Below are 26,397 nucleotides of genomic sequence, written 5' to 3'. Positions count from 1 at the left end.
TTGACATGATTACACAATAAAACGTTCACATTATTACACAATAGAACATTGACATGATTACACAATAAAACATTTATATTATTACACAATAGAACATTGACATGATTACACAATAAAACATTTAGATGATTACACAATAGAACATTGACATTATTACACAATAGAACATTGAGATGATTACACAATAGAACATTTACATTATTACACAATGGAACATGTACATGATTACACAATAGAACATTGACATGATTACACAATAAAACATTTAGATGATTACACAATAGAACATTAACATTATTACACAATAGAACATTGAGATGATTACACAATAGAACATTGACATTATTACACAAAAGAACATTGACATGATTACACAATAAAACATTTAGATGATTACACAATAGAACATTGACATGATTACACAATAGAACATTTACATTATTACACAATGGAACATGTACATGGTTACACAATAGAACATTGACATGATTACACAACAAAACATTTAGATGATTACACAATAGAACATTGACATGATTACACAATAGAACATTTACATTATTACACAATAGAACATTTAGATGATTACACAATAGAACATTGACATTATTACACAATAGAACATTTAGATGATTACACAATAGAACATTTACAATATTACACAATAGAACATTTACATGATTACACAATAGAACATTGACATGATTACACAATAAAACATTTAGATTATTACACAATAGAACATTGACATGATTACACAATAAAACATTTAGATTATTACACAATAGAACATTTACATTATTACACAATGGAACATGTACATGATTACACAATAGAACATTGACATGATTACACAATAGAACATTGACATGATTACACAATAAAACATTCACATTATTACACAATAGAACATTGACATGATTACACAATAAAACATTTATATTATTACACAATAGAACATTGACATTATTACACAATAGAACATTGAGATGATTACACAATAGAACATTTACATTATTACACAATGGAACATGTACATGATTACACAATAGAACATTGACATGATTACACAATAAAACATTCACATTATTACACAATAGAACATTGACATGATTACACAATAAAACATTTATATTATTACACAATAGAACATTGACATGATTACACAATAAAACATTTAGATGATTACACAATAGAACATTGACATTATTACACAATAGAACATTGAGATGATTACACAATAGAACATTTACATTATTACACAATGGAACATGTACATGATTACACAATAGAACATTGACATGATTACACAATAAAACATTTAGATGATTACACAATAGAACATTAACATTATTACACAATAGAACATTGAGATGATTACACAATAGAACATTGACATTATTACACAAAAGAACATTGACATGATTACACAATAAAACATTTAGATGATTACACAATAGAACATTGACATGATTACACAATAGAACATTTACATTATTACACAATGGAACATGTACATGGTTACACAATAGAACATTGACATGATTACACAACAAAACATTTAGATGATTACACAATAGAACATTGACATGATTACACAATAGAACATTTACATTATTACACAATAGAACATTTAGATGATTACACAATAGAACATTGACATTATTACACAATAGAACATTTAGATGATTACACAATAGAACATTTACAATATTACACAATAGAACATTGACATGATTACACAATAGAACATTGACATTATTACACAATAGAACATTGACATTATTACACAATAGAACTTTTACATGATCACATAATAGAACATGTATATGATTACACAATAGAACCTGACTACACAATAGAACATCTAGAAGATTACACTAAAGAACATGACTACACAGTAGAACATTTAGATGATTACACAATAGAAGATTTAGATGACTACATAATAGAAGGTGACTACACAATAGCAGATTTACATGAGTAGACAATACAGTAGAAGATGAGTAGACGTGTGTGTGTGCGTGCAGGTGTACTTCATCTACGAGGAGGAGGTGGAGGTGGAGGAGAAGGAGCCGGAGCCTCCTCCCCCGGTGTTGCGTGTGAACGACAAGCCCCACAAGTTCAAGGACCACTACTGCAAGAAGCCCAAGTTCTGTGACGTCTGCGCTCGCATGATCGTCCGTAAGTTGGCTTTTTCTTTGGCTTGTGTCTCGCACAAGGTGAGCTTGACTTGACTTGATTGCTGGCAGTCAACAACAAGTTTGCCCTGAGGTGCAAGAACTGCAAGACCAACATCCACCACTCCTGCCAGTCCTACGTGGAGTTCCAGAAGTGCTTTGGCAAAATAGTAAGTCTCTCTTCTCCCACGCTCCCTGAATGCCACACGCCTCCAAACACCACCGACTATCAATCAATCTTTGTTTATATAGCCCTAAGTCACAAGTGTCTCAAAGGGCTGCACAAACCACAAGGACATCCTCGCTAGAGCCCACATAAGGGCAAGGAAAAACTCACACCCAATGACTAGATAACCATCTATTTCAAAAATGTAAGATATGTGTTTACAACCCTAAATATGTATATATTATTATTTAATTTGTTAAAATAGTTTTTAAATCGTGTTCTTGATGAGAGTGGAGCGATGTCTTTGTGTTTACTTTTAACACTAATTAGTGCACAGGTGTACTTCCAACTATTCTACTGGGCTGCACAACAAATTGATTCGCATCCAAAACGCTTTTTTTTTAACACCATTTTTAATTGATTCGTAATTTTCAAAAATCAACTTTAAAAAAAAGTATGTTTCATAATTGTAAAAAATAAAAAATAAAACAACATTTTCTATTAAAGAAAATTAATTAGATTTTTAATGCATCAAATTTTTAAGTCTTTTTTTAGTAGATCGAAAAATGAAAATGTTTTCAAATCTTAATGTGATTTTTTAAGAAAAAAAGAAAAAATATTGAAAATTATGAACACTTTTTTGAATTCGATTTTTGAAAATGATCAATTTGATCATTTTCAAATCAGGCGACATACGGATCGAGATTCAGATGAGAATCCACTTGTTGTGTGATTGTTCTAAGTACACCTCTGCATAACTTTATAGCCATCCATCCATTTTCTACTGCCTATTCCCTTTGGGGGCGCTGGTGCCTATCTCAGCTACAATCGGGCGGAAGGTGGGGTACACCCTGGACAAGTCGCCAGCTCATCACAGCATATTTTTATGTCCTAAATTAATTGTCTTATTTCAATAAACAATTTGATTTTTTTAATACATCAAATTAAAAAGTACGTGTTTTTAATCGATCGAATTGAAAAAAAAATGTATTGGATTTTTGCAAATTCTGAAAAATGTGCATATTTTACTACATCAAATAAAAAATGTGAAATTTTGGAAGATTATGAAAGAATTAAAATTGTTTAATTTTAATTGTTTTCCAGTTATAAATAATTTAAAAACATGTATTTATTGTATAATTGTAAGAGTTGTGTGGAGGCAACATGCAGGCAGGTCTCGTCCATCAGACTGCATGTCCAAATAAAGCAGACAAGCCTGATATAGCATGGCAAGCTAACGGAAGAGCTAAGAGGAAAACTTAGCACAAAAAGCAGAAAAGAAATGGTCAGACTCAGCTCAGGAATGAAGAGAACTTTGAGATCAGAACATGTTGGAACATTGGAAGCAGACGAGGCTGAGAGAGGTGAGCAGCTCTCTGATTAGTGACCAGGGGCAGCTCTCTGATTAGTGACCAGGGGCAGCTCTCTGATTAGTGACCAGGGGCAGCTCTCATATTAGTGACCAGGAGCAGCTCTCCGATTAGTGACCAGGGGCAGCTCTCGTATTAATGACCAGGGGCAGCTCTCTGATTAGTGACCAGGGGCAGCTCTCTGATTAGTGACCAGGGGCAGCTCTCTGATTAGTGACCAGGGGCAGCTCTCTGATTAGTGACCAGGGGCAGCTCTCTGATTAGTGACCAGGGGCAGCTCTCTGATTAGTGACCAGGGGCAGCTCTCTGATTAGTGACCAGGGGCAGCTCTCTGATTAGTGACCAGGGGCAGCTCTCTGATTAATGACCAGGGGCAGCTCTCTGATTAGTGACCAGGGGCAGCTCTCTGATTAGTGACCAGGGGCAGCTCTCTGATTAGTGACCAGGGGCAGCTCTCTGATTAGTGACCAGGGGCAGCTCTCTGATTAGTGACCAGGGGCAGCTCTCTGATTAGTGACCAGGGGCAGCTCTCTGATTAGTGACCAGGGGCAGCTCTCTGATTAGTGACCAGGGGCAGCTCTCTGATTAGTGACCAGGGGCAGCTCTCTGATTAGTGACCAGGGGCAGCTCTCTGATTAGTGACCAGGGGCAGCTCTCTGATTAATGACCAGGGGCAGCTCTCTGATTAGTGACCAGGGGCAGCTCTCTGATTAGTGACCAGGGGCAGCTCTCTGATTAGTGACCAGGGGCAGCTCTCTGATTAGTGACCAGGGGCAGCTCTCTGATTAGTGACCAGGGGCAGCTCTCTGATTAGTGACCAGGGGCAGCTCTCTGATTAGTGACCAGGGGCAGCTCTCTGATTAGTGACCAGGGGCAGCTCTCTGATTAGTGACCAGGGGCAGCTCTCTGATTAGTGACCAGGGGCAGCTCTCTGATTAATGACCAGGGGCAGCTCTCTGATTAGTGACCAGGGGCAGCTCTCTGATTAGTGACCAGGGGCAGCTCTCTGATTAGTGACCAGGGGCAGCTCTCTGATTAGTGACCAGGGGCAGCTCTCTGATTAGTGACCAGGGGCAGCTCTCTGATTAGTGACCAGGGGCAGCTCTCTGATTAGTGACCAGGGGCAGCTCTCTGATTAGTGACCAGGGGCAGCTCTCTGATTAGTGACCAGGGGCAGCTCTCTGATTAATGACCAGGGGCAGCTCTCTGATTAGTGACCAGGGGCAGCTCTCTGATTAGTGACCAGGGGCAGCTCTCGTATTAATGACCAGGGGCAGCTCTCTGATTAGTGACCAGGGGCAGCTCTCATATTAGTGACCAGGGGCAGCTCTCCGATTAGTGACCAGGGGCAGCTCTCTGATTAGTGACCAGGGGCAGCTCTCTGATTAGTGACCAGGGGAAGCTCTCGTATTAATGACCAGGGGCAGCTCTCTGATTAGTGACCAGGGGCAGCTCTCTGATTAGTGACCAGGGGCAGCTCTCTGATTAGTGACCAGGGGCAGCTCTCTGATTAATGACCAGGGGCAGCTCTCTGATTAGTGACCAGGGGCAGCTCTCTGATTAGTGACCAGGGGCAGCTCTCTGATTAGTGACCAGGGGCAGCTCTCCGATTAGTGACCAGGGGCAGCTCTCTGATTAGTGACCAGGGGCAGCTCTCTGATTAGTGACCAGGGGCAGCTCTCTGATTAGTGACCAGGGGCAGCTCTCTGATTAGTGACCAGGGGCAGCTCTCTGATTAGTGACCAGGGGCAGCTCTCTGATTAATGACCAGGGGCAGCTCTCTGATTAGTGACCAGGGGCAGCTCTCTGATTAGTGACCAGGGGCAGCTCTCTGATTAGTGACCAGGGGCAGCTCTCATATTAGTGACCAGGAGCAGCTCTCCGATTAGTGAACAGGGGCAGCTCTCTGATTAGTGACCAGGGGCAGCTCTCCGATTAGTGACCAGGGGCAGCTCTCGTATTAATGACCAGGGGCAGCTCTCTGATTAGTGACCAGGGGCAGCTCTCTGATTAGTGACCAGGGGCAGCTCTCTGATTAGTGACCAGGGGCAGCTCTCTGATTAGTGACCAGGAGCAGCTCTCTGATTAGTGACCAGGGGCAGCTCTCATATTAGTGACCAGGAGCAGCTCTCCGATTAGTGACCAGGGGCAGCTCTCTGATTAGTGACCAGGGGCAGCTCTCCGATTAGTGACCAGGGGCAGCTCTCTGATTAGTGACCAGGGGCAGCTCTCATATTAGTGACCAGGGGCAGCTCTCTGATTAATGACCAGGGGCAGCTCTCTGATTAGTGACCAGGGGCAGCTCTCTGATTAGTGACCAGGGGCAGCTCTCATATTAGTGACCAGGAGCAGCTCTCCGATTAGTGACCAGGGGCAGCTCTCGTATTAATGACCAGGGGCAGCTCTCTGATTAGTGACCAGGGGCAGCTCTCTGATTAGTGACCAGGGGCAGCTCTCTGATTAGTGACCAGGGGAAGCTCTCTGATTAGTGACCAGGGGCAGCTCTCATATTAGTGACCAGGGGCAGCTCTCTGATTAATGACCAGGGGCAGCTCTCTGATTAGTGACCAGGGGCAGCTCTCTGATTAGTGACCAGGGGCAGCTCTCTGATTAATGACCAGGGGCAGCTCTCTGATTAGTGACCAGGGGCAGCTCTCTGATTAGTGACCAGGGGCAGCTCTCATATTAGTGACCAGGAGCAGCTCTCCGATTAGTGACCAGGGGCAGCTCTCGTATTAATGACCAGGGGCAGCTCTCTGATTAGTGACCAGGGGCAGCTCTCCGATTAGTGACCAGGGGCAGCTCTCCGATTAGTGACCAGGGGCAGCTCTCATATTAGTGACCAGGGGCAGCTCTCTGATTAGTGACCAGGGGCAGCTCTCTGATTAGTGACCAGGGGAAGCTCTCGTATTAATGACCAGGGGCAGCTCTCTGATTAGTGACCAGGGGCAGCTCTCTGATTAGTGACCAGGGGCAGCTCTCTGATTAGTGACCAGGGGCAGCTCTCTGATTAATGACCAGGGGCAGCTCTCTGATTAGTGACCAGGGGCAGCTCTCTGATTAGTGACCAGGGGAAGCTCTCTGATTAGTGACCAGGGGCAGCTCTCTGATTAGTGACCAGGGGCAGCTCTCTGATTAGTGACCAGGGGCAGCTCTCTGATTAGTGACCAGGGGCAGCTCTCTGATTAATGACCAGGGGCAGCTCTCTGATTAGTGACCAGGGGCAGCTCTCTGATTAGTGACCAGGGGCAGCTCTCATATTAGTGACCAGGAGCAGCTCTCCGATTAGTGACCAGGGGCAGCTCTCGTATTAATGACCAGGGGCAGCTCTCTGATTAGTGACCAGGGGCAGCTCTCCGATTAGTGACCAGGGGCAGCTCTCCGATTAGTGACCAGGGGCAGCTCTCATATTAGTGACCAGGGGCAGCTCTCTGATTAGTGACCAGGGGCAGGTGAGCGTCCGGAGGACTAATCAGAGGCAGGTGAAAACAAGGTGCAGGCATGGCACCTAGAAGACACAGCAGGTGTGCTTCCCAACAGGAAGTGAGGGAATGGAAGTCTGAACAAAAAGGCAGCGTACTTGTTGTAAGTACAACTCTGCAGAACTTGGTGTCCTTATTAACCGAAACAAAACATAAAGAAATATACATCGACTTCCAAAAAAAGAAGAACTTAATCAACAGAAATGATTTCAAGTGCATGGATTTGCCTGAAATAAAACAAAAAAAATTCAAATTAAAAATGTTTTTGGAGCGACTGGAAACATTTAATCCAAAGTAAAAACAGCTCCACATCATCACTCCACATGATCACTCCACATGATCACTCCACATGATCACTCCACATCATCACTCCACATCATCACTCCACATCATCACTCCACATCATCACTCCACATCATCACTCCACATCATCACTCCACATGATCACTCCACATGATCACTCCACATCATCACTCCACATCATCACTCCACATCATCACTCCACATCATCACTCCACATCATCACTCCACATCATCACTCCACATCATCACTCCACATCATCACTCCACATCATCACTCCACATCATCACTCCACATGATCACTCCACATCATCACTCCACATGATCACTCCACATCATCACTCCACATGATCACTCCACATGATCACTCCACATCATCACTCCACATCATCACTCCACATCATCACTCCACATCATCACTCCACATCATCACTCCACATCATCACTCCACATCATCACTCCACATCATCACTCCACATCATCACTCCACATGATCACTCCACATCATCACTCCACATGATCACTCCACATGATCACTCCACATCATCACTCCACATGATCACTCCACATGATCACTCCACATCATCACTCCACATCATCACTCCACATCATCACTCCACATCATCACTCCACATGATCACTCCACATCATCACTCCACATCATCACTCCACATCATCACTCCACATCATCACTCCACATGATCACTCCACATCATCACTCCACATGATCACTCCACATCATCACTCCACATGATCACTCCACATCATCACTCCACATGATCACTCCACATCATCACTCCACATCATCACTCCACATCATCACTCCACATCATCACTCCACATGATCACTCCACATGATCACTCCACATCATCACTCCACATCATCACTCCACATCATCACTCCACATCATCACTCCACATGATCACTCCACATCATCACTCCACATCATCACTCCACATCATCACTCCACATCATCACTCCACATGATCACTCCACATCATCACTCCACATCATCACTCCACATCATCACTCCACATGATCACTCCACATCATCACTCCACATGATCACTCCACATCATCACTCCACATGATCACTCCACATGATCACTCCACATCATCACTCCACATGATCACTCCACATCATCACTCCACATGATCACTCCACATGATCACTCCACATCATCACTCCACATCATCACTCCACATGATCACTCCACATCATCACTCCACATGATCACTCCACATCATCACTCCACATGATCACTCCACATCATCACTCCACATGATCACTCCACATGATCACTCCACATCATCACTCCACATCATCACTCCACATGATCACTCCACATCATCACTCCACATCATCACTCCACATCATCACTCCACATCATCACTCCACATGATCACTCCACATGATCACTCCACATCATCACTCCACATGATCACTCCACATGATCACTCCACATCATCACTCCACATCATCACTCCACATGATCACTCCACATCATCACTCCACATGATCACTCCACATCATCACTCCACATGATCACTCCACATGATCACTCCACATGATCACTCCACATCATCACTCCACATCATCACTCCACATCATCACTCCACATCATCACTCCACATGATCACTCCACATCATCACTCCACATCATCACTCCACATCATCACTCCACATCATCACTCCACATCATCACTCCACATGATCACTCCACATCATCACTCCACATCATCACTCCACATCATCACTCCACATGATCACTCCACATCATCACTCCACATGATCACTCCACATCATCACTCCACATGATCACTCCACATCATCACTCCACATGATCACTCCACATCATCACTCCACATCATCACTCCACATCATCACTCCACATGATCACTCCACATCATCACTCCACATCATCACTCCACATGATCACTCCACATGATCACTCCACATCATCACTCCACATCATCACTCCACATGATCACTCCACATCATCACTCCACATGATCACTCCACATGATCACTCCACATCATCACTCCACATCATCACTCCACATGATCACTCCACATCATCACTCCACATGATCACTCCACATCATCACTCCACATGATCACTCCACATCATCACTCCACATGTTCACTCCACATGATCACTCCACATCATCACTCCACATCATCACTCCACATGATCACTCCACATCATCACTCCACATCATCACTCCACATGATCACTCCACATCATCACTCCACATCATCACTCCACATCATCACTCCACATGATCACTCCACATGATCACTCCACATGATCACTCCACATGATCACTCCACATCATCACTCCACATCATCACTCCACATGATCACTCCACATCATCACTCCACATCATCACTCCACATGATCACTCCACATCATCACTCCACATCATCACTCCACATGATCACTCCACATGATCACTCCACATGATCACTCCACATGATCACTCCACATCATCACTCCACATCATCACTCCACATGATCACTCCACATCATCACTCCACATGATCACTCCACATGATCACTCCACATCATCACTCCACATCATCACTCCACATGATCACTCCACATCATCACTCCACATCATCACTCCACATGATCACTCCACATCATCACTCCACATCATCACTCCACATGATCACTCCACATCATCACTCCACATGATCACTCCACATCATCACTCCACATCATCACTCCACATCATCACTCCACATGATCACTCCACATGATCACTCCACATGATCACTCCACATGATCACTCCACATCATCACTCCACATCATCACTCCACATGATCACTCCACATCATCACTCCACATCATCACTCCACATGATCACTCCACATCATCACTCCACATCATCACTCCACATGATCACTCCACATGATCACTCCACATGATCACTCCACATGATCACTCCACATCATCACTCCACATCATCACTCCACATGATCACTCCACATCATCACTCCACATCATCACTCCACATCATCACTCCACATCATCACTCCACATCATCACTCCACATCATCACTCCACATGATCACTCCACATCATCACTCCAGATGGTGACCTTCAACAAGAGCACTTGTCCTTTGGAGGCTGGGGGAGGAGTTAGCACAGACGACACAACCAATCACATCAAAGTTGTCGCTTTGTGAGTGAAATGTTTTTCACCTTCTTTGTTGTTATGCAGACACACTTGTACACCTGTACACCTGAGCACACATGTACACCTGAGCACACATGTACACATGTGTACAGGTGTACTCACGTGTACATGTACTTATGTGTACATGTACTCACGTGTACATGTACACGTGAGTACACGTGAGTACATGTACACGTGAGTACACCTGAGTACACCTGTACTTGTGAGTACACCTGTACATGTGAGTACAGGAGGAAAGTTGAAGATGAAGTTGTGTGTGAAAGTCGAGAGAGGATATTTATGAGACCAAGTGTTTCCTTTTCAGCCGCCTGGCTTCAGACGAGCGTACAGTTCTCCTCTTTATGGCAGCGACCAGCCTGATCCAAGTCAGTCCCTCTTCTCATATATTTATCTCATCCATAAACTTATTCATAGCAGCAATAAACTATATTCATATCATACATCATCGATAAACAATATTAATAATCAATAATCATGTTATGGGTGGTCAATAAAGAATAGTGAGTGATGAATAATGATGTGACAGACATGATGATGTAATGATGATGTAATGATGATGCAATGATGTGACAGACATGATGATGTAATGATGATGCAATGATGTGACAGACATGATGATGTAATGATGACGTAATGATGATGCAATGATGTGACAGACATGATGATGTAATGATGACGTAATGATGATGCAATGATGTGACAGACATGATGATGTAATGATGATGTAATGATGTGACAGACATGATGATGTAATGATGATGTAATGATGATGCAATGATGTGACAGACAACCCCAACCGTAACGACCCGGTGTTTGACACGCTGAGAGTGGGAGTCATCATGGCCAACAAGGAGCGCAAAAAGAACGACAACGACAAGAAGAATGTACCTCACACACACACACACACACACACACACACACACACACACACACACACACACACACACACACACACACACACACACAGAGAGATAAGTGTTGTTGTAGTGATGAATATGTGAGTGCAGATGATGATGATGATGGAGGAAGAGGAAGATGACAACCAGCAGCCCAAAGAGAACGAGGAAGGAGGAGAAGGTGATATCATCATGTCTGATACCCATGTCCACCTGTATTAGATGATATCAACTAGCATGTCACACTAATAATAATAATAATAATAATAATAATACAAGTATGTACAGTATCAGATCAATGTGGGTGTGGATCACTACACTGATATGAGCGTGATATCAGACAGTATGGATCAATAGGCTGATGTGGGTGTGATATCAGAGGGTGTGGATCAATAGGCTGATGTGGGTGTGATATCAGAGGTTATGGATCAATAGGCTGATGTGGGTGTGATATCAGAAGGTGTGGATCAATAGGCTGATGTGGGTGTGATATCAGAAGGTGTGGATCAATAGGCTGATGTGGGTGTGATACCAGAGGGTGTGGATCAATAGGCTGATGTGGGTGTGATATCAGAGGTTATGGATCAATAGGCTGATGTGGGTGTGATATCAGAGGGTGTGGATCAATAGGCTGATGTGGGTGTGATATCAGAAGGTGTGGATCAATAGGCTGATGTGGGTGTGATATCAGAAGGTGTGGATCAATAGGCTGATGTGGGTGTGATACCAGAGGGTGTGGATCAATAGGCTGATGTGGGTGTGATATCAGAGGGTGTGGATCAATAGGCTGATGTGGGTGTGATATCAGAAGGTGTGGATCAATAGGCTGATGTGGGTGTGATATCAGAAGGTGTGGATCAATAGGCTGATGTGGGTGTGATACCAGAGGGTGTGGATCAATAGGCTGATGTGGGTGTGATATCAGAGGGTGTGGATCAATAGGCTGATGTGGGTGTGATATCAGAAGGTGTAGGACACAGCAGATGTTGTGACTTTCAGGAAAGCCAGAAGAAAAGAAAGATAAAGGAGGAGAAAAAGCCGATGAGAAAGTAAGTAAAACATCAAGTGCATGTCAACTAGTACTCACTCCATCTTCATGTACATCACATATCTTTATGCATGCATGCATGGACCTTTCACTCTAATATTAACAGACCTATGTTTATGATGTAATATTATAACATATGTATGCACATGTATATTTATGTTTATGATGTAACATTAACAAATGTATGCACATGTATATGCATGTTTATGATGTAATATTATAACATATGTATGTACATGTATATTTATGTTTATGTTCATGATGTAACACATGTATATTTATGATGTAAGATTACCATATGTATGCACATGTATATTTATGTTTATGATGTCATATCAACATATTTATGTGTATTATGTAATATTAACATACTTATGTACATGTATATTTATGTTTATGATGTCATATCAACATATTATGTGTATTATGTAATATTAACATACTTATGTACATGTATATGTATGTTTATGATGTAATATTATAACATATGTATGTACATGTGTATTTATGTTTATGATGTAACATTAACATATGTATGCACATGTATATGCATGTTTATGATGTAATATTATAACGTATGTATGTACATGTATATTTATGTTCATGATGTAACATTAACATATGTATGCAGATGTATATTTATGTTTATGATGTCATATCGACATATTTATGTGTATTATGTAATATTAACAAACTTATGTACATGTATATTTATGTTTATGATGCAATATCAACATTTTTATGTTTAAGCTGTCATATTAACATATGCATGTACATGTATATTTATGTTTATAATGCAATATCAACACATTTATGTATTTCATGATGTCAACATATTAATGTATATTTCTCTTTATGATGTAATATCAACATATTTATGTATATTTTAGTTTATGATGTAACAGCAATATTTGCAAGTATATTTCTGTTCATGATGTAATATCATATTTATATGTATATTTATGTTAATGACGTAATGCCACATGTACGTACATGTGCATTCCTGTTTCTGATGTCATATCAAGACATTTCTGATGTAATATTTGGTTATTTTGTGACAGAGCAAGGGCACCTTCTCCCAGTCCCACTACTACCTGGCTCTCTACCGCTTCAAGGCCATCGAGAAAGATGACCTGGACTTCCAGTAAGTCCCTGGCACACTTGCTGATGTCACACTAGGCTAGCAGGACTAGTCAGAGGAATATATTAGTGCATCAATTGCAAAGTATGACACATACATATAAATATTATTGCATAAAATATCAACAACCCTAACCCAAGTATAAAAATTATTGTATAAATATCAATATTATGGTCTAAAAAAAAATATATCATTCTATAAAACGCAAATATTATTTTGTAAAAATACCTATTGTTGTCTAAAATATAAATATTTTTGTATAAAATATAAATATTTGTGTATAAAATATAAATATTATTGTATAAAATATTAATGTGAGTGTATAAAATGAAAATATTATTGTATAAAATATAAAAAAAAATTTATAAAATATATATACAAATGTATAGAGTATAAATATAATTGTATAAGATGTGAATATTATTGTATAAAATGCAAATATTATTGTGTGAAGTATAAATATTTTTCAACAAAATATAACTATTGTTGTATAAAATGTAAATATTATTGTATAGAATATAAATATGATTGTATAATATATAAATATTGTATAGAATATAAATGATGGTATAAAAAGCAAACATTATTGTATGAATGTATACAATCCAAATATTATTGTAAAAAATATCAATATTCTTGTCTAAAATATAAATATCATATAAAATGCCAATAGTATTGTATAAAATATAAATAGGATTGTATAAAATATAAATAGGATTGTATATAACGCAAATATTATTGTATAAAATATAAATATTATTGTATACAATATAAACATGATTGAAGACAATATAAATATGGATGGTAATGTTTTTGTTGTAGCCCAGGTGATCGCATCACAGTGCTGGACGACTCCAATGAAGAATGGTGGAGGGTGAGTTCATTATGTCATCACACTGGGATGGATGACATCATATGTCATCACACTGGGATGGATGACAGGACATACAGTGAGATGGATGACATCATATGATGTACAGTGAGATGGATGACATGACATACAGTGAGATGGATGACATATGACATACAGTGAGATGGATGACATCATATGATGTACAGTGAGATGGATGACATGACATACAGTGAGATGGATGACATATGACATACAGTGAGATGGATGATATCATATGACATACAGTGAGATGGATGACATCATATGACATACAGTGAGATGGATGACATCATATGCATACAGTGAGATGGATGACATGACATACAGTGAGATGGATGACATCATATGACGTGCAGTGAGATGGATGACATGACATACAGTGAGATGGATGACATCATATGACATACAGTGAGATGGATGATATCATATGACATACAGTGAGATGGATGAGATGACATACAGTGAGATGGATGACATCATATGACATACAGTGAGAGGGATGACATCATATGACATACAGTGAGATGGATGAGATGACATACAGTGAGATGGATGACATCATATGACATACAGTGAGATGGATGAGATGACATACAGTGAGATGGATGACATCATATGACATACAGTGAGATGGATGAGATGACATACAGTGAGATGGATGACATCATATGACATACAGTGAGATGGATGACATCATATGACATACAGTGAGATGGATGAGATGACATACAGTGAGATGGATGACATCATATGACATACAGTGAGATGGATGAGATGACATACAGTGAGATGGATGACATCATATGACGTACAGTGAGATGGATGACATGACATACAGTGAGATGGATGACATCATATGTCATCACACTGGGATGGATGACAGGACATACAGTGAGATGGATGACATCATATGATGTACAGTGAGATGGATGACATGACATACAGTGAGATGGATGACATATGACATACAGTGAGATGGATGACATCATATGATGTACAGTGAGATGGATGACATGACATACAGTGAGATGGATGACATATGACATACAGTGAGATGGATGATATCATATGACATACAGTGAGATGGATGACATCATATGACATACAGTGAGATGGATGACATCATATGCATACAGTGAGATGGATGACATGACATACAGTGAGATGGATGACATCATATGACGTGCAGTGAGATGGATGACATGACATACAGTGAGATGGATGACATCATATGACATACAGTGAGATGGATGATATCATATGACATACAGTGAGATGGATGAGATGACATACAGTGAGATGGATGACATCATATGACATACAGTGAGAGGGATGACATCATATGACATACAGTGAGATGGATGAGATGACATACAGTGAGATGGATGACATCATATGACATACAGTGAGATGGATGAGATGACATACAGTGAGATGGATGACATCATATGACATACAGTGAGATGGATGAGATGACATACAGTGAGATGGATGACATCATATGACATACAGTGAGATGGATGACATCATATGACATACAGTGAGATGGATGAGATGACATACAGTGAGATGGATGACATCATATGACATACAGTGAGATGGATGAGATGACATACAGTGAGATGGATGACATCATATGACGTACAGTGAGATGGATGACATGACATACAGTGAGATGGATGACATCATATGACATATAGTGAGATGGATGACATCATATGACATACAGTGAGATGGATGACATCATATGACATACAGTGAGATGGATGACATCATATGTCATCACACTGGGATGGATGACAGGACATACAGTGAGATGGATGACATCATATGACGTACAGTGAGATGGATGACATGACATACAGTGAGATGGATGACATCATATGACATACAGTGAGATGGATGACATGACATACAGTGAGATGGATGACATCATATGACATACAGTGAGATGGATGAGATGACATACAGTGAGATGGATGACATCATATGACATACAGTGAGATGGATGAGATGACATACAGTGAGATGGATGACATCATATGATATACAGTGAGATGGATGACATCATATGACATATAGTGAGATGGATGACATCATATGACATACAGTGAGATGGATGACATCATATGTCATCACACTGGGATGGATGACAGGACATACAGTGAGATGGATGACATCATATGACGTACAGTGAGATGGATGACATGACATACAGTGAGATGGATGACATCATATGACATACAGTGAGATGGATGACATGACATACAGTGAGATGGATGACATCATATGACATACAGTGAGATGGATGACATGACATACAGTGAGATGGATGACATCATATGACGTGCAGTGAGATGGATGACATGACATACAGTGAGATGGATGACATCATATGACATACAGTGAGATGGATGATATCATATGACATACAGTGAGATGGATGAGATGACATACAGTGAGATGGATGACATCATATGACATACAGTGAGAGGGATGACATCATATGACATACAGTGAGATGGATGAGATGACATACAGTGAGATGGATGACATCATATGACATACAGTGAGATGGATGAGATGACATACAGTGAGATGGATGACATCATATGATATACAGTGAGATGGATTACATCATATGACATATAGTGAGATGGATGACATCATATGACATACAGTGAGATGGATGACATCATATGACATACAGTGAGATGGATGACATCATATGTCATCACACTGGGATGGATGACATCATATGTCATCACACTGGGATGGATGACAGGACATACAGTGAGATGGATGACATCATATGACGTACAGTGAGATGGATGACATGACATACAGTGAGATGGATGACATCATATGACATACAGTGAGATGGATGACATCATATGACATACAGTGAGATGGATGACAAGACATACAGTGAGATGGATGACATCATATGACATACAGTGAGATGGATGACATCATATGACGTACAGTGAGATGGATGACATGACATACAGTGAGATGGATGACATCATATGACATACAGTGAGATGGATGACATCATATGACATACAGTGAGATGGATGACATCATATGACATACAGTGAGATGGATGACATCATATGACATACAGTGAGATGGATGACATCATATGACATACAGTGAGATGGATGAGATGACATATAGTGAGATGGATGACATCATATGACATACAGTGAGATGGATGACATCATATGACATACAGTGAGATGGATGACATCATATGACACACAGTGAGATGGATGACATCATATGCATACAGTGAGATGGATGAGATGACATATAGTGAGATGGATGACATCATATGACACACAGTGAGATGGATGAGATGACATACAGTAAGATGGATGACATCATATGACATACAGTGAGATGGATGACATCATATGACATACAGTGAGATGGATGAGATGACATACAGTGAGATGGATGACATCATATGACATACAGTGAGATGGATGACATCATATGACATACAGTGAGATGGATGACATCATATGACATACAGTGAGATGGATGACATCATATGTCATCACACTGGGATGGATGACAGGACATACAGTGAGATGGATGACATCATATGACGTACAGTGAGATGGATGACATGACATACAGTGAGATGGATGACATCATATGTCATCACACTGGGATGGATGACATGACATACAGTGAGATGGATGACATCATATGATGTACAGTGAGATGGATGACATGACATACAGTGAGATGGATGACATCATATGACGTACAGTGAGATGGATGACATCATATGACATACAGTGAGATGGATGACATCATATGACATACAGTGAGATGGATGACATCATATGACATACAGTGAGATGGATGACATGACATACAGTGAGATGGATGACATCATATGACATACAGTGAGATGGATGACATCATATGACGTACAGTGAGATGGATGACATGACATACAGTGAGATGGATGACATCATATGACGTACAGTGAGATGGATGACATCATATGACGTACAGTGAGATGGATGACATGACATACAGTGAGATGGATGACATCATATGACGTACAGTGAGATGGATGACATGACATACAGTGAGATGGATGACATCATATGACGTACAGTGAGATGGATGACATCATATGACGTACAGTGAGATGGATGACATGACATACAGTGAGATGGATGACATCATATGACATACAGTGAGATGGATGACATCATATGACGTACAGTGAGATGGATGACATGACATACAGTGAGATGGATGACATCATATGACGTACAGTGAGATGGATGACATGACATACAGTGAGATGGATGACATCATATGACATACAGTGAGATGGATGACATGACATACAGTGAGATGGATGACATCATATGACATACAGTGAGATGGATGACAGGACATACAGTGAGATGGATGACATCAAATGACATACAGTGAGATGGGTGACATGACATACAGTGAGATGGATGACATCATATGACATACAGTGAGATGGATGACATCATATGACATACAGTGAGATGGATGACATAATATGACATACAGTAAGATGGATGAGATGACACAGTGAGATGGATGACATCATATGACATACAGTGAGATGGATGACATAATATGACATACAGTAAGATGGATGAGATGACACAGTGAGATGGATGACATCATATGACATACAGTGAGATGGATGACATGACATACAGTGAGATGGATGACATCATATGACATACAGTGAGATGGATGACATCATATGACATACAGTGAGATGGATGACATAATATGACATACAGTAAGATGGATGAGATGACACAGTGAGATGGATGACATCATATGACATACAGTGAGATGGATGACAAGACATACAGTGAGATGGATGACATCATATGACATACAGTGAGATGGATGACATCATATGACATACAGTGAGATGGATGACAGGACATACAGTGAGATGGATGACATCATATGACATACAGTGAGATGGATGACATGACATACAGTGAGATGGATGAGATGACATACAGTGAGATGGATGAGATGACATACAGTGAGATGGATGAGATGACATACAGTGAGATGGATGACATCATATGACATACAGTGAGATGGATGACATGACATACAGTGAGATGGATGACATCATATGACGTACAGTGAGATGGATGACATGACATACAGTGAGATGGATGACATCATATGACATACAGTGAGATGGATGACATCATATGACGTACAGTGAGATGGATGACATGACATACAGTGAGATGGATGACATCATATGACATACAGTGAGATGGATGACAGGACATACAGTGAGATGGATGACATCATATGACATACAGTGAGATGGATGACATCATATGACATACAGTGAGATGGATGACATCATATGACATACAGTGAGATGGATGAGATGACCTACAGTGAGATGGATGACATAATGTACAGTAAGATGGATGACATGATGTACAGTAAGATGGATGACATGATGTACAGTAAGATGGATGACATGATGTACAGTAAGATGGATGACATGATGTACAGTAAGATGGATGACATGATGTACAGTAAGATGGATGACATGATGTACAGTAAGATGGATGACATGATGTACAGTAAGATGGATGACATGATGTACAGTAAGATGGATGACATGATGTACAGTAAGATGGATGACATGATGTACAGTAAGATGGATGACATGATGTACAGTAAGATGGATGACATGATGTACAGTAAGATGGATGACATGATGTACAGTAAGATGGATGAGATGATGTGTTTTAGGGCAAGATGGGTGAGAAGAGTGGTTACTTCCCCACCAACTACCTGATCAAGGTGCGTGCGTCTGAGCGCGTCTACAAGGTGACTCGCTCATTTGTGGGCAACAGAGAGATGGGCCAGATCACTCTGAAGAAGGACCAGGTGAGACTCACCTTTCTTACCTGCTGCTGCTGCTTTGGACTTTGGACTTTGGACTTTGGACTTGATGCTGCGTCTCCTGCAGATTGTGGTGAAGAAAGGAGACGAGAAGGGAGGTTACCTGAAGGTCAGCACCGGACGCAAGCTGGGATACTTCCCCTTTAACCTGCTGCAGGAGATCACTGTCACATAAACAACAACAACAAGCTGGGATACTTCCCCTTTAACCTGCTGCAGGAGATCACTGTCACATAAACAACAACAACAAGCTGGGATACTTCCCCTTTAACCTGCTGCAGGAGATCACTGTCACATAAACAACAACAACAACAACAACAAGCTGGGATACTTCCCCTTTAACCTGCTGCAGGAGATCACTGTCACATAAACAACAACAACAACAACAAGCTGGGATACTTCCCCTTTAACCTGCTGCAGGAGATCACTGTCACATAAACAACAACAACAACAACAATCTGGGATACTTCCCCTTTAACCTGCTGCAGGAGATCACTGTCACATAAACAACAACAACAACAACAAGCTGGGATACTTCCCCTTTAACCTGCTGCAGGAGATCACTGTCACATAAACAACAACAACAACAACAAGCTGGGATACTTCCCCTTTAACCTGCTGCAGGAGATCACTGTCACATAAACAACAACAACAACAACAAGCTGGGATACTTCCCCTTTAACCTGCTGCAGGAGATCACTGTCACATAAACAACAACAACAACAACAAGCTGGGATACTTCCCCTTTAACCTGCTGCAGGAACAATATATTCACTCAGCTCAAGCAGGGCTGTGCAAAGTCTGGCCCCAAGCTAATATTTCAACCCACAATCCTTAGCATATTAGCATGCTAGCTTTTTTTTGGTGCAAATTTTACAGCTAATCCCCTCAGCGACACATATTTTACTACTTGTATGCTGACTTTTTTTAAAAATATTGTTTTGTTGGTATACACCTCAGCCATATTTCAATATTTCACGCATGCTAACATTAGCATGCTAGATTTTTTTTGCTAATTATGCAGGTAATCACCTCAGTGACAAATATTTTGCTATTTGACGAATGATACTGGTTAGCATGCTAACATGATTTTTTTTAAACTTATTTTGTTGGTATACACCTTAGTCATATTTTAATATTTCATGCATGCTAGCTTTTTTTAGGTGCTAATTTTGCAGGTAATCACCTGAAAGTCAAATAGTTGGCTGCTTGAAGAATTATACTTGTTAGCATGCTAACACTAATATGCAAAACATTTTTGTAGCTAATTTTGTGGCAACAAATCTTTGTCATATTTAGGCACTTGATGCATGCTAACTTTGTTTGCTAACGTTGCAGGTAGTCACCTCAGAGACAAATAGTTGGCTACTTTTAGGATGCTAACTTAGTATGCTAGTTCTTTTTTTCTTTTCCTTTTTTTTTAAACTGATTTTGTCAGTTCAAACATTTTATGTCAAAAAAACCCCGCTAAAAACTTGCATTAGTTTTTTCCCCCCAAAACTGTCACTATTTGATTTCTATTTATTATTATTTTTTGAGTTGAAAAAAAAAATCCCACAAAACATCTTTTTGGATCCAAAAGGGTCCCACTCATAAAAGTGTTCAAAATAAGTCTTACTTTGACTTACGTCGACTTCAAATTGATCAGCCCATTATAAGTTTTTATTCAATGTATTTTGAAATATGTTAGTTTTATGCCCAAAGAAAAGCGCCTTAAATGTGAAATGTTGCCTTCAAATAAAGTTGAATGTGGAATATTTGATGTAAAAATTGCAACCTTGAATATGTCAATAATTCACAACATCATTGACTGTTTTTAAGAAAAACATAACTTGCATGGCAACGTTTGCTCTTTTATTCCACTTGTTTAATGTTTTTGATAATATTTGTAGGATGAAGATGAGCACTTGGGACACTTCTGCTTTACAACAATAAAATGTTTTAATGTGGGCAAACATTTAATGAGGTTTTGTGCAAAAGTATCTTTAGTGGACTAACCATAACATATCTACATGGTTGCCATTGACAACACATATTGTAAACACCTGCTGGGGTTGATGCTCAGAGTTCCCATGGTCGTGAACGCACCACGCCTGGGAGGTGATTGGCTGAGAAGGAGGAAGTGTTGTGGATGCGGAGATAAGACAAAGGTGAGCAAAGGTGAGCACAGGTGAGCACAGGTGAGCACAGGTGGCTCAATAAAAGTTGAAAAGAGCGGCAGACTTAGTGAGCATTTACTTCTTCTGCCCGCCATCCTCCTCAGGAATCTACCACACTTCAAGGTTGTCTTTGTCCTTCATGTCCAACACCAGCAAGTCTTCATTGGCGTGACTATTAGAGCCCAGGAAGAACTACGGGAAATACTACAACTTTATACTCGTCTTGGTAATAAATACTATTGTAGTCTTCTGGTTAGTTAATAGTATTATAGTTTTCTTGTTAATAAAAAGTATTTTACTCTTGTTAATAAATAGTATTATAAACTTCTTGTTAATGAACAGTATTATAGTCTTGTTAATAAAATAGTATTATAGTCTTCTTGTTAATAAATAGTATTAAACTCTTCTTGTTAATAAATAGTATTAAACTCTTCTTGTTAATAAATAGTATTATACTCTTGTTAAAAATAGTATTAAACTCTTGTTAATAAATAGTATTATAGTAATTTTGTTAATAAATAGTATTATACTCTTGTTAAAAATAGTATTAAACTCTTGTTAATAAATAGTATTATAGTAATTTTGTTAATAAATAGTATTATACTCTTCTTGTTAATAAATAGTATTAAACTCTTATTGTTAATAAATAGTATTATATTCTTGTTAATAAATAGTATTATACTCTTGTTAATAAATAGTATTAAACTCTTCTTGTTAATAAATAGTATTATACTCTTCTTGTTAATAAATAGTATTATACTCTTGTTAATAAATAGTATTAAACTCTTCTTGTTAATAAATAGTATTATAATCTTCTTGTTAATAAATAGTATTATACTCTTGTTAATAAATAGTATTAAACTCTTCTTGTTAATAAATAGTATTATACTCTTGTTAATAAATAGTATTAAACTCTTCTTGTTAATAAATAGTATTATAGTCTTCTTGTTAATAAATAGTATTATAGTCTTGTTAATAAATAGTATTAAACTCTTCTTGTTAATAAATAGTATTATAGTCTTCTTGTTAATAAATAGTATTATAGTCTTGTTAATAAATAGTATTAAACTCTTCTTGCTAATAAATAGTATTATAGTCCTCTTGTTAATAAATAGTATTATACTCTTGTTAATAAATAGTATTATACTCTTGCTAATAAATAGTATTATAGTCTTCTTGTTAATAAATAGTATTATAGTCTTCTTGCTAATAAATAGTATTATAGTCTTCTTGTTAATAAATAGTATTATAGCCTTCTTGTTAATAAATAGTATTATAGTCTTCTTGTTAATAAATAGTATTATAGTCTTCTTGCTAATAAATAGTATTATAGTCCTCTTGTTAGTAACGGTGTGTCAAGTTCAAATGTGAGTCAAGGTAGGTGGCCAAATACTTTGGCAATATAGTGTATGATCAAACAATAACTCAACTTACATTTGTCTCATCAATATTAAAGTTCAACATGATTGTCACCACTAGATGTCGCTACAACAACACAATATGTACACTTTTAGTCTTTTCTTCTTTCATTCCCTCAAGTCACACTTGGATGTACTTACAGTATCATATACTACATGTATGTACTTACAGTATCATATACTACATGTATGTACTTACAGTATCATATACTACATGTATGTACTTACAGTATCATATACTACATGTATGTACTTACAGTATCATATACTAAATGTATGTACTTACAGTATCATATACTAAATGTATGTACTTACAGTATCATATACTAAATGTGTGTACTTACAGTATCATATACTAAATGTATGTACTTACAGTATCATATACTAAATGTATGTACTTACAGTATCATATACTAAATGTGTGTAGTTACAGTATCATATACTAAATGTATGTACTTACAGTATCATATACTACATGAATGTACTTACAGTATCATATACTACATGTATGTACTTACAGTATCATATACTAAATGTATGTACTTACAGTATCATATACTAAATGTATGTACTTACAGTATCATATACTAAATGTATGTACTTACAGTATCATATACTACATGTATGTACTTACAGTATCATATACTACATGTATGTACTTACAGTATCATATACTACATGTATGTACTTACAGTATCATATACTACATGTATGTACTTACAGTATCATATACTAAATGTATGTACTTACAGTATCATATACTAAATGTATGTACTTACAGTATCATATACTAAATGTATGTACTTACAGTATCATATACTACATGTATGTACTTACAGTATCATATACTAAATGTATGTACTTACAGTATCATATACTACATGTATGTACTTACAGTATCATATACTACATGTATGTACTTACAGTATCATATACTACATGTATGTACTTACAGTATCATATACTAAATGTATGTACTTACAGTATCATATACTAAATGTATGTACTTACAGTATCATATACTAAATGTATGTACTTACAGTATCATATACTAAATGTTTGTACTTACAGTATCATATACTAAATGTATGTACTTACAGTATCATATACTAAATGTATGTACTTACAGTATCATATACTACATGTATGTACTTACAGTATCATATACTAAATGTATGTACTTACAGTATCATATACTACATGTATGTACTTACAGTATCATATACTAAATGTATGTACTTACAGTATCATATACTACATGTATGTACTTACAGTATCATATACTAAATGTATGTACTTACAGTATCATATACTAAATGTATGTACTTACAGTATCATATACTAAATGTATGTACTTACAGTATCATATACTAAATGTATGTACTTACAGTATCATATACTACATGTATGTACTTACAGTATCATATACTACATGTATGTACTTACAGTATCATATACTAAATGTATGTACTTACAGTATCATATACTAAATGTATGTACTTACAGTATCATATACTAAATGTATGTACTTACAGTATCATATACTAAATGTGTGTACTTACAGTATCATATACTAAATGTATGTACTTACAGTATCATATACTAAATGTATGTACTTACAGTATCATATACTAAATGTATGTACTTACAGTATCATATACTACATGTATGTACTTACAGTATCATATACTAAATGTATGTACTTACAGTATCATATACTAAATGTATGTACTTACAGTAACATATACTAAATGTGTGTAGTTACAGTATCATATACTAAATGTATGTACTTACAGTATCATATACTACATGTATGTACTTACAGTATCATATACTAAATGTATGTACTTACAGTATCATATACTAAATGTATGTACTTACAGTATCATATACTACATGTATGTACTTACAGTATCATATACTACAGTGTATGTACTTACAGTATCATATTTACATTAATGTATGTACTTACAGTATCATATACTAAATGTATGTACTTACAGTATCATATACTAAATGTATGTACTTACAGTATCATATACTAAATGTATGTACTTACAGTATCATATACTAAATGTATGTACTTACAGTATCATATACTACATGTATGTACTTACAGTATCATATACTAAATGTATGTACTTACAGTATCATATACTAAATGTAT

At 38.3% G+C, this 26,397-nt stretch overlaps 1 protein-coding gene across 5 annotated transcripts in view; it reads left to right on the top strand.

Annotated features, from left to right (window-relative positions):
* The window catches only part of stac3 (SH3 and cysteine rich domain 3), a 34,078-nt gene extending 11,463 nt beyond the window's left edge, over window positions 1-22,615 (top strand). For 2 of the 5 annotated variants that reach the window (XM_061889859.1, XM_061889860.1), the window contains exons 5-14: window positions 2,031-2,184; window positions 2,253-2,350; window positions 11,014-11,074; window positions 11,496-11,593; window positions 11,717-11,786; window positions 12,605-12,654; window positions 13,715-13,797; window positions 14,617-14,668; window positions 20,501-20,638; window positions 20,721-22,615. In XM_061889859.1, coding sequence (XP_061745843.1) covers window positions 2,031-2,184; window positions 2,253-2,350; window positions 11,014-11,074; window positions 11,496-11,593; window positions 11,717-11,786; window positions 12,605-12,654; window positions 13,715-13,797; window positions 14,617-14,668; window positions 20,501-20,638; window positions 20,721-20,828 — 912 coding nt within the window. In that variant the 3' untranslated portion in view covers window positions 20,829-22,615. The remainder of the gene's footprint in view (window positions 1-2,030; window positions 2,185-2,252; window positions 2,351-11,013; window positions 11,075-11,495; window positions 11,594-11,716; window positions 11,787-12,604; window positions 12,655-13,714; window positions 13,798-14,616; window positions 14,669-20,500; window positions 20,639-20,720) is intronic. The other 3 variants (XM_061889861.1, XM_061889858.1, XM_061889862.1) reach the window with 3 other exon arrangements.
* The last annotated feature ends 3,782 nt before the right edge of the window (window positions 22,616-26,397 follow it).

This window comes from Nerophis ophidion, linkage group LG27 (assembly GCF_033978795.1).
Source record: "Nerophis ophidion isolate RoL-2023_Sa linkage group LG27, RoL_Noph_v1.0, whole genome shotgun sequence".
Classification (NCBI taxonomy): Eukaryota; Metazoa; Chordata; class Actinopteri; order Syngnathiformes; family Syngnathidae; genus Nerophis; species Nerophis ophidion.
The sequence above is the reverse complement of the archived record's forward strand: the minus strand, read 5'-3'. Positions and strand labels throughout refer to the sequence as shown.